This window comes from Pristiophorus japonicus, chromosome 1, assembly GCF_044704955.1.
Source record: "Pristiophorus japonicus isolate sPriJap1 chromosome 1, sPriJap1.hap1, whole genome shotgun sequence".
Classification (NCBI taxonomy): domain Eukaryota; kingdom Metazoa; phylum Chordata; class Chondrichthyes; family Pristiophoridae; genus Pristiophorus; species Pristiophorus japonicus.
In genome coordinates this window covers 339,551,847-339,565,248 of record NC_091977.1, presented here as the reverse complement: position 1 = coordinate 339,565,248, position 13,402 = coordinate 339,551,847, and the positions used below count along the sequence as shown (strand labels likewise).

General features: G+C 43.3%; 1 protein-coding gene across 17 annotated transcripts in view; it reads right to left on the bottom strand.

Annotated features, from left to right (window-relative positions):
* The window catches only part of lrrfip2 (leucine rich repeat (in FLII) interacting protein 2), a 259,131-nt gene extending 246,471 nt beyond the window's left edge, over positions 1 to 12,660 (bottom strand). For 16 of the 17 annotated variants that reach the window (XM_070889546.1, XM_070889613.1, XM_070889642.1 and 13 more), the window contains exons 1-2: positions 12,421 to 12,660; positions 10,766 to 10,946 (exon numbers count right to left, since the gene is read on the bottom strand). In XM_070889546.1, the coding sequence (XP_070745647.1) occupies positions 10,766 to 10,855 (90 nt within the window). In that variant the 5' untranslated portion in view covers positions 10,856 to 10,946; positions 12,421 to 12,660. Of the gene's footprint in view, positions 1 to 10,765; positions 10,947 to 11,038; positions 11,141 to 12,420 lie in introns of all 17 variants that reach the window. The other variant, XM_070889556.1, reaches the window with a different exon arrangement.
* Positions 12,661 to 13,402: the final 742 nt, after the last annotated feature.

The following is a 13,402-nucleotide window of genomic DNA, read 5'->3' as shown; positions in this document are numbered from 1 at the left end:
CCCCCACCTCTCTCTCTCTCTCCCCCACCTCTCTCTCTCTCTCTCCCCCCACCTCTCTCTCTCTCTCTCTCCCCACCTCTCTCTCTCTCTCCCCCCACCTCTCTCTCTCTCTCTCCCCCACCTCTCTCTCTCTCCCCCCACCTCTCTCTCTCTCTCTCCCCCACCTCTCTCTCTCTCTCCCCCACCTCTCTCTCTCTCCCCACCTCTCTCTCTCTCTCCCCCACCTCTCTCTCTCTCTCCCCCACCTCTCTCTCTCTCTCTCCCCCACCTCTCTCTCTCTCTCCCCCACCTCTCTCTCTCTCTCCCCCACCTCTCTCTCTCTCTCCCCCACCTCTCTCTCTCTCTCCCCCACCTCTCTCTCTCTCTCCCCCACCTCTCTCTCTCTCCCCACCTCTCTCTCTCTCTCCCCCACCTCTCTCTCTCTCTCCCCCACCTCTCTCTCTCTCTCTCCCCACCTCTCTCTCTCTCCCTCTCCCTCTCCCCGCCCTCTCTCTACCCCTCTCTCTCTCTCTCCCCCTCCCGCTCAGCGGCACGAACGGCTGCAGAATTCTCCCTGGCTGATGCATTTTCACACAGGTAGGAAGATGGTTTATTTAATCTTTTCTTGGCTTATAAATGTTTATTCAGGTTGGATTTATTTGTATAATATTTGTAGAAGTATAAATAAGGATTTATTGTCGAATTTAATGAGTTCCCTTCCCCCACCTCGTCTGGACGCCTAATTTGTAACCTGCGCCTGATTTTTTAATGTGTAGAACAGGTTTTTTCAGTTCTACAAAAATCTTCACTGGCTCCATTCTACTTTAGTTTGGAGTACATTTTCACTGTGGAAACTTTCAAATCAGGCGTCAGTGGCCGGACACGCCCCCTTTTGAAGAAAAAATTCTGTTCTAAACTAGAACTGTTCTACCTGACTAGAACTGCAGAAAAAAAAATGTGGAGAATTGCGATTTCTAAAATAGTCCGTTCTCCACCAGTTGTTCCTAAAAATCAGGCGCGAATCATGTGGAAACTTGGGCCCATTATGTTTTGGTAAAAATAATGAAGTCACATATTTCTTGGAAAATAACAATCTAAATGAGGTAGATGAGCAAAGAGATCTGGGAGTACAAATACACACATCACAAAGTAGGAACACAGGTTAATAAGGCCATTAAAAAAGCAAACCAAGCTTTATTTCTAGAGGGATAGAATTGAAAAGTAGAGAAGTTATGCTAAATTTGTATCGAACCTTGGTTAGACCACACTTGGGAGTACTGCATACAATTCTGGTTGCCATATTATAAAAAGGATATAGAAGCACTGGGGAGGATGCAAAAAAGATTTACAGGGATGATGCCCGAAATGCAAGGTCATACCTACCAAGAAACAGTCTAAGGCTGAGGTGTGATCTGATAGATGGCTATAAAATTATGAAAGCTTTTGATAGACAGAGAGTTTCCCTTGCGGGAAGAGCAATACTAGAGGCCATCAATATAAGATAGTCACTAAGAAATCAAATCGGGAATTCAGAAGAAACTTCTTCACCCAGAAAGTGGAACTCTTGGAGTGGTTGAAACAAATAGTACAGATGCATTTAAGGGAAAGCTAGCTAAACATATGAGGGAGATGGGAATAGAGAGTTATGCTGATAGAGTTAGATAAGGAAAGACTGGAGGAGGCTCAAGTGGAGCAGAAACGTCGACAGCGACTGTTTGAGCCAAATGGTCTATTTCCGTGCTGTGTATCCGACGTAACCCCAAGTAAGAAACAAATCCAGAACAGAAAATTATTTTTTTTACATTGTGCTATTCATTAAGAGGTCCTCTGTAAAAGGGTTTTAAAACTTAGCAATGTCATGGACACAGTTACCAAAGTGGTCAATTACATTTGAGCTGAAGGAATAAACAGAGGCAATTTGTAACTCTGTTTGAGGAATGTGACTCTGAACTCTCAGATGTTCTGCATCATACCAACGCAAGATGGCTTAGCTTAGGTAACGTTTTGAAAAGACTGTGGGAACTGAAAGACGAGATTTGCTTGTTTTTGAAAATCAAAGAAAAAGATTTGCAATTTCCAGAGTTGACCAAAGTGGATAGGATCCCTGATTCACTGTTGATATCATGGACCACAACAACAAACTGAATTTAAAACTGCAAGGGAAGGGGCTATTTGCTCATGATTTGCATTTCAGTATCAAGTCATTTATGACAAAGTTACTCCTTTTCTCCAGTCAGAAAACAAGCAGTTGAGCTGTTTTCCCACTTAGCAAGATTACAGTTTGCAATGACAAGCACACATCGTCACTACTCGCTGATTCCAGGATTTTAGAATGATAGAAAATGACCTGCCTTTGGTATCCTCGCCATTTACAACGCTATACGTGACCCCCAACTCAAGCCTATTGATCTGCAACATGATCCATTGCTTGCAGAGCAATTCAAATCAATGCCATTTCCTGGGTTTTACGCCTCTCAAGGAACAGAGCTTTCCAAAGATGAAGGTTCATGCCCTGAAGATGCTTGTGCTGTTTGGATCAACATACATTCAGGAGCAGACATTTTCTGTGATGAAATTCAATAAATCAAGACATAGATCTTGGATGAGCAATGGCCAACTTGCAGCAGAGCTCCGCATTGCAACAATGGAGAATCAATTCCCTGGTTAATGCACAACAAAAGTTTCATTCTTCCCATTAAGCGAGCCTTTGTTTTTCCATAACCCAATTTTCAATATACAAGTGTAAGACTATATTTTTAACTATGATGCAATCGATTCAACAAAAAAAAAAATCAGGACAAAAATTATTTTTTGAAATAAAATGAAAATATATAGATGTTTGATTGTTAGATGATTCAGTTCTTATCTGTAATTGTTAAAATGGTATCTTCTGAAAGTGGATAACTGCTTAAAGTTTTTCTTTTACAACATTTTATGGCTGCTGTCAAGCATCCAGTTTTAATTGCAGCATCAGAATATCAATGGCAAAGATAAGTTTTGGGTAAATCTGTATCATGTTCATTACCATGTTAATAAGTCTTGTTATTTTCATTAAGTGTGGAAATGACATGAAGGGTTCTTAATACAATAAATGCTATCACAAATGTTAATGGTAGCTGTCAACACAATTCATTTTGCGGGTGCGGCAATGTTCCACACCCACAAAAAACTGCACGGCTGCACAACCATGTGAAAGACCCATGCAGGCTACTCACCAGCTTTTGGATGAGAAAAACAGTGTGCGGCCCTCGATAGCTCACCAAAATTTGTCAAGTGACCCTCCAGCCTAAATAACTGCCCACCCCTGAGCTACACTCAAACCTCGGTTAAAGGTCACAAAAAGACAAGACTGCTAACTCTGTACACACCAATTGTGACCAATCTGTAATCAGGTGCAACTCGGCCCTTATTACACTTTATAGTTCTTATTGACTAGTTTGTGCTGCTTGAATTCTGTGGGCCGAGAGGTTTGGAAAGGGCGGTTTTCTGTGCTGTTGCCTCAGTGATTAATTAAACCTAATTTAGAAAACCAAGACCCATTTGTGTCCGCAGCTTGAAATATATACACATGCCAAGAGGAATAGGAATTTAAAGTGTGTGGTCCTGAGGCTCCACAGCATGCATCTATGTGAACCAAAAAGGTAGAAGATTGGACACCACTGGTCTACACCATAAGGATTCCATAATTTTCTGGAGGAAGGCAAACATAGGAAACAGGCATGAGTAAATTCTGAAATTTTTCCCTAACCTAACCAAGAAAATCATAAGTATCTTAACAGGACTGCCAAGCTCTCAGGTATTTGATCACACAAGCCTAATGTGCCCAAAATATGGTCATGGACTATTTCCAGCCCTCAAAGCTCAGAGAACCCAATCCTATCTTGTTCTCTAGTTTATCCAAGTGTGGGTGTAAATATTTGAAGAGAACTGTTCTTACTGCAATTGCCTCATTTTTGGATAAGCCCTCAATCAGAACACCAAGCTGTGTTTAGCATCAGCAACTGGTGATTTATGGAAATCAACAGGAACACAGATTTCAATTGAACATTTGGCCCACTAGGCTCCATGCACCTGTGGCACGCAAAGACAAAAAGACAGGACACCCCTGATCTGGGTCAATTCTCATTCAAGGTTTTTCATAACCATATATTCATCCGTCGTCTTACGGTATACAGCTTTTACCTAGTTTTGGTGAGCATGCCATCCTTATAAATACCAAATCCTGGGGAGGGGGGGGGGGGATACTTCTCTTCTAATTTCCTCTCCCCTAAATCTTTGCATTTACAGTTTAAATTAAAGAACTCGATTAGTCTATTTCATTGCTGCTTTCAGCCATTTCAAATCTTTAATTAATTTCTTATTCTGAAAAACCATAACCAATGGATCAGATCAAAGTTCTGCAGTCCTGCTACATGCAGTAGCGAATGGTAGTGGACAATTAAACAACTAACGGGAGAAAGAGGCTCCATGAACATTCCTATCCTCAATGTTGGCGGAGCCCAGCACACAAGTGCAAAAGCCAAGGCTAAAGAGTTTGCAATCGTCTTCAGATAGAAGTGCCGAGTGGATGATCCATCTTGGCTTCCTCCCAACATCTCCATCCTCACAGATGCCAGTCTTCAGCCAATTTGATTGACTCCACGTGATAAAGAAACAACTGAGTGCACTGGATACAGCAAAGGCTAAGGGGCCCAACAACATCCTGGCTGAAGTGTTGTAGACTTGTGTCCCAGAACTAACCACATCGCTAATCAGTACAGCTACAACAATGGCAGCGATCCAACAAAGTGGGAAATTGCCCACGTATGTCTGGTCCAGAAAAAAAAACCAGGACAAATCCAATCCGGCCAATCAGCCAGCTCTCAATCAATCATCAGCTAAGTAGTAGAATGAGTCATCAATAGTGCTTTCAAGCTGCATATATCCACCAATGCTCAGCTTGGGTTCCGCCAGAACCACTCGGCTCCAGATGTCATTACAGCCTTGGTCCAATAATGGACATAAAGGGCTGAATTCCAGAGGTGAGGCGAGAGTGACTGCCCTTGACATCAAGGCAGCAATTGACCGAGTGTGGCATCAAAGAGCCCTAGTAAAATTGAAGTCAATGGGAAAGCTCTCCTTGCACAAAGAAAGATGATTTTGATTGTTGGGAAGCCAATCATCTCAGCCCCAGGACATTGCTGCAGGAAATCCTCAGGGCAGTGCTTAACCCATCTTCAGTTGCTTCAGCAATGACCTTCCCTCCATCACAAGGTCAGAAGTGGGGAGGTTGGTGAAGATAGGGATGATGACAAAGTAGGACTTACTGTGGGACAGAATGCAGTCAGCGAAGTTTTGTGCAATTTGCAGATTATGAATGGAGGAACTCAGGAGGCCAGTGAAGGCACCATTGGACTCTGGACGAAATTATGGCATAACAAAAGGTTTCAGTGGTAGTGGGTGTAAGGTGATATTTCAGAGGTTCAAATAGGTATTTTTAGCATTGGCTAGGAAGTATTCGTTACAAAATTATTAATCTTTATAATTCGTTACAAAATTATTATGAACCACCAATGAAAATGGAGTATTCTCATTGATAATAATGGGAGCTCCGTTTATATGAACTGTCATTACTATCAATGAGAATATTCCCAAAAACACAGAAACACACTAAATAAAAAAAACACCTCACATATTTAAAATTAATTGAAATTGAATTTAATTAAATGTTTTAGAAAAAAAAAAGTAGGCGATACGCCTGCTTTTACCAGGCGTAAGAGTTTGATGGACATTCGCTGTACAGGAGTTGGGCAAATAGCCCAAATCTCTGCCCGCAAATGTCCTTTTCCTGGGGATGTGTGCGATCTGCCAAGAACCGGCATTTGTGAGGCCTCTTCAGGTGAGTTCGCACATCGTACGCACCCGGAGAGGCTGCAATTTACGACCTAATATTACTTGCCACTTTGAAGACTAGACCAGAGAAGTCATGCAAAGAAAAATATGGGCCAAGCTGATAGCAGAATGACCTGTTTCTGCACTGAAACATTCTTTTTTCACTGGAATGTTTCCCCCAATGTCTCAAACATTTCTCATTTTAAAAATTGTATTTGCTCAAGTAACTATGTAATGTGAGCTTCAATATAAACGAGAGATATATTCCAGTAAATTTTAAATAAATTTCTTGTAACTTCATACTTGTCCACTGAAGACAGAAATGGAAATGCGCACAACCACAACATCTTGCAACACATTACGACACTCGTATTTAAACAGCCTCGCAACAGTGCTCAAGTACCAAACGTCAGCCCAGAAATCGCAGCATCTCCAAATCTGTACGGAGTGTACGGACCCGGGAAGGCATCCCAAAAGCCGGTTTTCAGCGCACAATGCGCATGTGCTGAAAACCGGCTTTTTTCGATCTGTCAAGCTCACAGATCTTCCGCATCTCAGGAGCGAGGACATTTGCACGGGCAAGATTGCGGTATTTACCTATATCTTGTCCAGCAAATGTCCTGAAAACTCTTGTGCCTGATAGAAGCAGGCGCATAGCCTACTTTTACAGGTGCAAGAGTTTTAACACACAAAAACATAAAAATTTAATTAAAAAAAACACATTTTATTGTTAAAAGTCCTGTACACGATGGTAAGTTTATTTTAAAACATAATTAAAAAAAACATTTTTAAAAATCGGAAATCTTTTTTTTCTCCAAGTCATTTATTTAAACTTTAATTTCAATTAATTTTAATCATGTGATGTGTTTTTTATTTTTTGTGTGTTTAATGTGTTTGTTTTTTTTTCTCATTAATAGCAATGAGAACTCGTAGATGCGGAGTTCTCATTGCTATTAATGAGAAAGCTGTGGCATACTGTACCTGTTTGCACCTTGAGCACACAAACACAGCTAACACTGTCTAAAGAGCCATATTTTGAATGAGACATTGAACCGAAGCCTTGTCTGGCTGCTCAGGCAGACATGAAAGATCCCGTGGCACAATTTGAAGATGAGCAGGGTAGTTCTCCTGCAATCGACTATTACTAAAATACCTACCTCATTGCTGTTTGTGGAACTCTGCAATTGCAAAATTGGCTGCTATATTTGCCTTAACAGCAACAGTGACTACATTACAAAAGTTCTTCATTGGTTGTGAAATGCAATGTTTTGTGACAACCCGAGGACATGAAAGGCACATCATCAAATGCAAGTTCCTTCTTATTCAATGATGCAACTAACCTGGACCACAGAGTCAATTTAAGGATATTTGCAGAAAACTTTGAGTCTCTGCTCCTGGCAGAGAGTCTCACTTAATGGGAGCGTAAATTGAAGAATCGGGCAGTCAAATCTGATTCTGCAAATTGGGCATGCTGGCCTCTGCTCTTAATTCTCCAATTCATGCACCCTTGTGAGCAGACTCCATTCTAGAGGCAGAGTCTCCAAAAGTTTACCATTCAGAGTCCATGTACCACGAGTCTGAACTACAAATTTCAGATGCAATAATTTTTTTTTTTTTTTTTTAAATTGCTTCACACCTCCTCCAGAGTTTCTACTTCAGTTTTGAGTCTGCAGTTACCAGTTTTTCTTACAATATTTAGCAGTTTATTTGACTGTCACTGAAAAAAATCCAGAGTCTAACTGAACTCTCAGACCAGTTAAATCCCAGATTTGATCTCCAGTCCAAGCTAATCTTTCAGGGCAGTGGCATAGTGGCCTCAGTAATTCGAGGTTAGAGAATAGAGAAACAAAATCAGCCAGTATTCTAATCATGATTGTTACCCAGCAACCTCTGCTAGAAGTGCATGTGGTATAGTAAATGGGTGAGGACAGGACTCCGATTGGCTGTGACGACACCCCAACCACGCAGTCGCATGTCCTGTCAACACTCAATATTTAGGTACACACATGAAGAGTGATTACTTGGGTAAGGTACTACAGGGAGCTTGGCAACAACAACTTGCATTTATATAGCATCTTTAACATAGAATAACATCCCAAGGCTCTTCAGAGAGGCATCATTAAAAATAAACGGATGCCAAGCCAAAAGGAGACAATTGCTGGGCCGGGGAACTGGGGGTCGGCAGGGAATGGAATCAGGAGCAAGGTACGAAGTTTGTGGTGGGGGCCAATGATGATGGCTTCCGTTTTACCAACATTTAACTGGAGAAAAATCACTGTTCATCCAAGACTGGATGTTGGACAAGCAGTCTGAAAACACAAGAGGTAGTGGATGGTTCGAGAGACGTGATGGAGAGGTGCAACTCTGTGTCGTCAGCCTTCAGGTGGAAGCTGATCCGATGTCAGCGAATGATGTCGCCAAGGGGCAGCCTGAAGATGAAGAGGAGGATAAATCCTTGGGGGACTCTGGAGATAATAGTGCGGGGGCAGGAAGGGAAGCCACTGCTAGAGATGCTGCGAGTGGAACCAAGCGAGGGCAGTCCCACTGAGCTGAACAGAGAGAGGTACTAGAAGACGATGGTGTCGTTAGCTCGATCAAAGGCTGCAGGGAAGTAAAGGGAGGATGAGGAGACATTAAGCACCACAGGATGTAATTTGTGACTGATTCAGTCCATTCCAGTGCTGTTGCAGGGGCAGAAACCGATTCCAATTGTAGATATTCAAATGTGGATTTGTGGAAAAGATGGGCACGGATTTGGAAGCCGCCGGCACATTCAAGGATTTGAGAAGAAAGGGAGGTTGGGGATGGGGCAGTAGTTTGCCTGGATACAGGAGTCAATGGGGGTTTTTGAGGAGGTGCTAATGATAGTGGTTTTGAACGGGATACGGACATTACCGGGAGGTGAGGGAACCATTTACAATGCCAGCAAGCACCTTGTCGAAGTAGGGAAGTTGAGGGTCAGTATTTTAGTACAAGCATGCAAGTGCACCTGAATGAAGATTCAACACCTTCAGGAGGAGGGGAGATAAGAAAACTGGTATAAGAAACTCTGCTTTCTCCATGGCATATGATTTTGAACTAAAGCAACCACTGAAAAAAAAAAATCACCAAATACAAATTTGAAAGTCACTGACCTGTTTAAAATAAATGCAATCTCACTTGCAATAAATATAATTTAAGACTTTCACAGTTTTATTTTATTTAAAAAAGTTTCCACAAACTAATTTTGGAACATAAGAAATAGGAGCAGGAGTCGGCCATATGGCCCCATTTAATACGATCATGGCTAATCCGATCATGGACTTGGGTCCTCTTCCCTGCCCGCTCTCCATAACCCCTTAATTCCCTTATCATTTAAGAAACTGTCCATTTCTGTCTTAAATTTATTCAATGTCCCAGCTTCCACAGCTCTCGGAGGCAGTGAATTCCACAGATTTACAACTCTGAGAAGAAATTTCTCATCTCTGTTTTAAACGTGTGGCCCCTTACTCTAAGGTTATGCCCTCTAGTTCTAGTCTCCCCCATCAGTGGAAACATCCTCTCTGCATCCACCTTGTCAAGCCCCCTCATAATCTTATACGTTTCGATAAGATCACCTCTCATTCTTCTGAATTCCAATGAGTGGAGGCCCAACCTACTCAACCTTTCCTCATAAGTCAATCCCCACATGTCTGAAATCAACCTTGTGAACTTTCTCTGAACTGCCTCCAGTTATGTTCAGAATAAATCCACAGGAGTATAATCGCAAGCTCAAACTGTTGTGCCCTTGGTCTCTTTATTCAGACTCCAGAGTGAGGAAGCAGCATGGTGAAGCACCTTTTATACCTGCTTGCCCAGGATGCACAGGTGACCCTTAGGTCCCCCACAGGTGTGCCCCCTAGTGGCAAGTCTTACATTTTGGTAAGGTTTACTTACATAACACCTCCAAAGCAAGTATATCCTTTTGTAAATATGGAACAAAACTGCACGCAGCATTCCAGGTGTGGCCTCACCAATACCCTGTAAAACTGTAGCAAGACTTCCCTGCTTTTATACTCCATCCCCTTTGCAATAAAGGCCAAGATTCCATTGGCCTTCCTGATCACTTGCTACACTTGCATACTAACCTTTTGTGTTTCATGCACAAGTACCCCCAGGTTCCACTGTACTGCAGCACTTTGCAATCTTTCTCCATTTAAATAATAACTTGCTCTTCGATTTTTTTCTGCCAAAGCGCATGACCTCACACTTTCCAACATTATACACAAGCTTACTTGAATGAACATATATATCGACTAATATTTCTCCCAAGGATGGCAGTCCACACCAGGTACCCGTGCAATTTGATGACACCGCACATTATACACAATACAAAAAGGCACTTAAAAATTTGCAAGCAAAAAAGTGAAAACTAGCCACTAGTTCATGAAATAATGCATTGCACCATTTGGTCTGACGCAAGATACGATCCAAGATATGACAGCTTCGCAAATCATGGACAGTGTAATGTGTAACCCTTATATGAGGTAGAATGAAAAATAATTTAGGGCTTCCTGTACTTAACTTGGCTGGGAAATTTAGAGACAAACAGGTACATCTGTTACTGCCGATCAGAAAGGAGACAGAAAGTATAAAAACACTACTACTTTCACATTTATAAACATTTACTCGTGTCTGAGAGTGCTTTTAAGTTTAAGATTACCACAGCATTCCTCTCCAATACTGAAACTGTGTCCTGCACCACAAGAACTGCAGTTTCTAACAGTTCATATAAAATATGTCACAAGCCTCTGCTCGTAACACTGTGCAGCCTGAGGGAAGCAAATTTCAAACTATAAATTCAGCAAAATGGAGCTGAGAATGTCCCATCCTAACCAACCATCACACCCAGATTACAGTAATATAAACACAAGATCAAAATGCAATGACAACCAACCTCTCTGGCAATGTGGCTTAAGGCTTCATCTTCAGCTGAGAATCTATCTTTAATAGGTGTTCGTTTCCTTCCAGCTCCGGGTGTCCCCATTTTCTACAAATGCTTAAATAAAATCTTCTACACAATTTCAAGACAGTAGGACCAAATACTGCTTAAAAAAGGTATTCCTTCCACGGTAGTACTGTGAAGGCAAAGGAACATTTGTTTACCAAATTTACCCTTTTGTACAGAAAGAACCTACATACAAGTTATGAATTGAAAGTACACAATTACATTATTCAGTTTGGTGAGTTCTGCTGCAAACCTCATGGATGTGGCTTCACTCATTAGTGTTACTTGTTAACCACAAATGCTTTGGTTTTATTTGTTGTGTTGCTGTAATTTAACAAAAGCTGGTTACGATAACACAAGTTCACTTCAAGCCAGATTAATGTTCAAGGATGCATTTATGCTCCAACCTTTCAATTTTGCTGCAATGCAAAAGTTGCAAAAAAAAAAGAGCAGAATCAGATCAGCGATTTAACTCCATTTTTCCCTCAGAAACTGGAAATGAAACCGCAATCCGACAGCTTGGGGTTTCACACCAGAAGCACAAATCCCGTTCCACAGCAACTCTGGGAGATGGAGGGCAGTTCCCCTCTTCAGTCTCCCAGAGATCAGATGCGAAGCTGAAGTCAATTCACGGTCGACTCCTGCAATGTCATCCTGCAGACAACGCAGCAACATTTTTTAAGTTAAAACTTCTGAAGTGCAGACTTGGACTGCTGCACAGCTTTATTTAGATATCTTTAAATGTAGAAAAACATCTGGAGGTGCTTCACAGAAGTGAGAGGTAAACAGAGGCCAAGACAAAAAAAGAGATAAGGAACAATGACCCAAATCTTGGACAAAGGGTAGATATCAAGAGGGGTCTGAAAGGAGGAAAGATGGAGAAGCAGAAGGGTTTCAGGATTTAACATTTTAGAGCAGCTGAAGGCATAGACACCCATGGTGGGGCAAAAAAAGGAGGGTGCACAAGAGCTAGAGAAAGTTAAAGGGGGTGGGGTTGCAATTGCAAGGCTGGTGAAGGTCACAGAAATAGGGAAAATGGGACACAGAACTATTTAAACACAAGGATGAGAATTTTAAATCCGAGTCACTGGAGGGGAGGGCACAAGCCAATGTAGGACAGTAAGGACTGCCAAACAGGACTTAATGTGGCAGCAAGATATCCGATCTCATCCTGCTCCCCCGTCACCCCATGTCCTCGCTAACTCTTCATAACCATGGAGTGAGGTTTGACAGCGAATTGCTGTGGAATGCAGCATGACTGCCCTCTTCACCAGCTGTCTCCAAGGAAACTCACTCCACCTCAAACCAAGTCTGCAGGTTTGAATCCTTTAAAAAAAAAACAAGCCAGGCTGGACCGGAGCCAGGGACTAGGTTTCAATTGCAGACAGTGCCGTGCAGTGAGCAGTATGGCCCAGCCTGGGATAGGACAGCCTGGGCTCTGCACACAGCACTGCCCGCTCCACCACGGCCCCATGCCTGCGGGGATGGAAGCAGGGAGGGAGCGACGGGGGCTTCCCGAGCATGCAACACTGCACGCCAACGACGATGGCCCACTGCCGGCGCGACCGGAGATCGGGTCGGGGCCCGGTGCGCGGTAACCTTACCGGACGCCCCGCCGCTCCCTCGGTCAGGCAGGCAGGTGAAGATCAGCCGGCCATTCGCCAGCTCACTGAGTCTCCTCCACACCGCTCCTCGCCCACCCGATCGCCAGGTCGAACATCGCCCGCAAACCAACAGTCCTTTCTTCTCGCGGCCCAGCTCTGACAGTCAGTCAGTTGGCCAACCTCCCGCCCGCAACACTTCAGGTTAAAAGTCACCGCCGCCCCGCCACTCAACTCCGCAAATCGCGTCGTACGCATGCGTGCAGTCCCGCCGCTGCGCACGCGCCGAGACGGACAATTCCCGTGCGCGTGCCCGCAGAGGCGGAGCGCGCGCTCTTTTTGCGCAGGCGTATAGCGTTTGAGCGCCCGGGGTGGAGTGCGCGTGCGCAGAGGCTGGTCGTTCTCGTGTGAAGGAAAGACTTGAAAGATTTGCATTTGTACAGCGCCTTTCACGTCCACCGGGCATCCCAAACAAAGTGCTTCACAGCTGATACTTTTTTTTGTGTAGTCGCTCCTGTAATGTAGGAAATGCGGCAGTTAATCTGCTCACAGCAAGTTCCCACAAACAGCAATGCGTTAATGGGCAGATAATCTGTTTTAGTGATGTTGATTGAGAGATAAATATTGGTCAGGACATGGGGATAACTTCCCTGCTCTTCTTCGAAATAGTCCCATGGGATCTTTTACGTCCACCTGAGAGAGCAGACGGGGCCTCGATTTAACGTCTCATCCGAAAGCACTTGCTTTGCATGTGTGAGGCTCCAGGTTCATTCCCCGGCATCTCCAAATAATGTATTACAGTATCAGCTGTGGCTCAGTGGGATGCACTCTTGCCTCTGAGTCGGAAGTTTTTGGGCTCAAGTTCCACTCCAGAGACTTTAGCACAAAAATCTAGGCTGACACTGCAGTGTTGTGCTGAGGGTGTGCTGCATTGTCGGAGGTGCCGTCCAAACATTGAAATATTTCTTTTTGTACAGATTTGTGT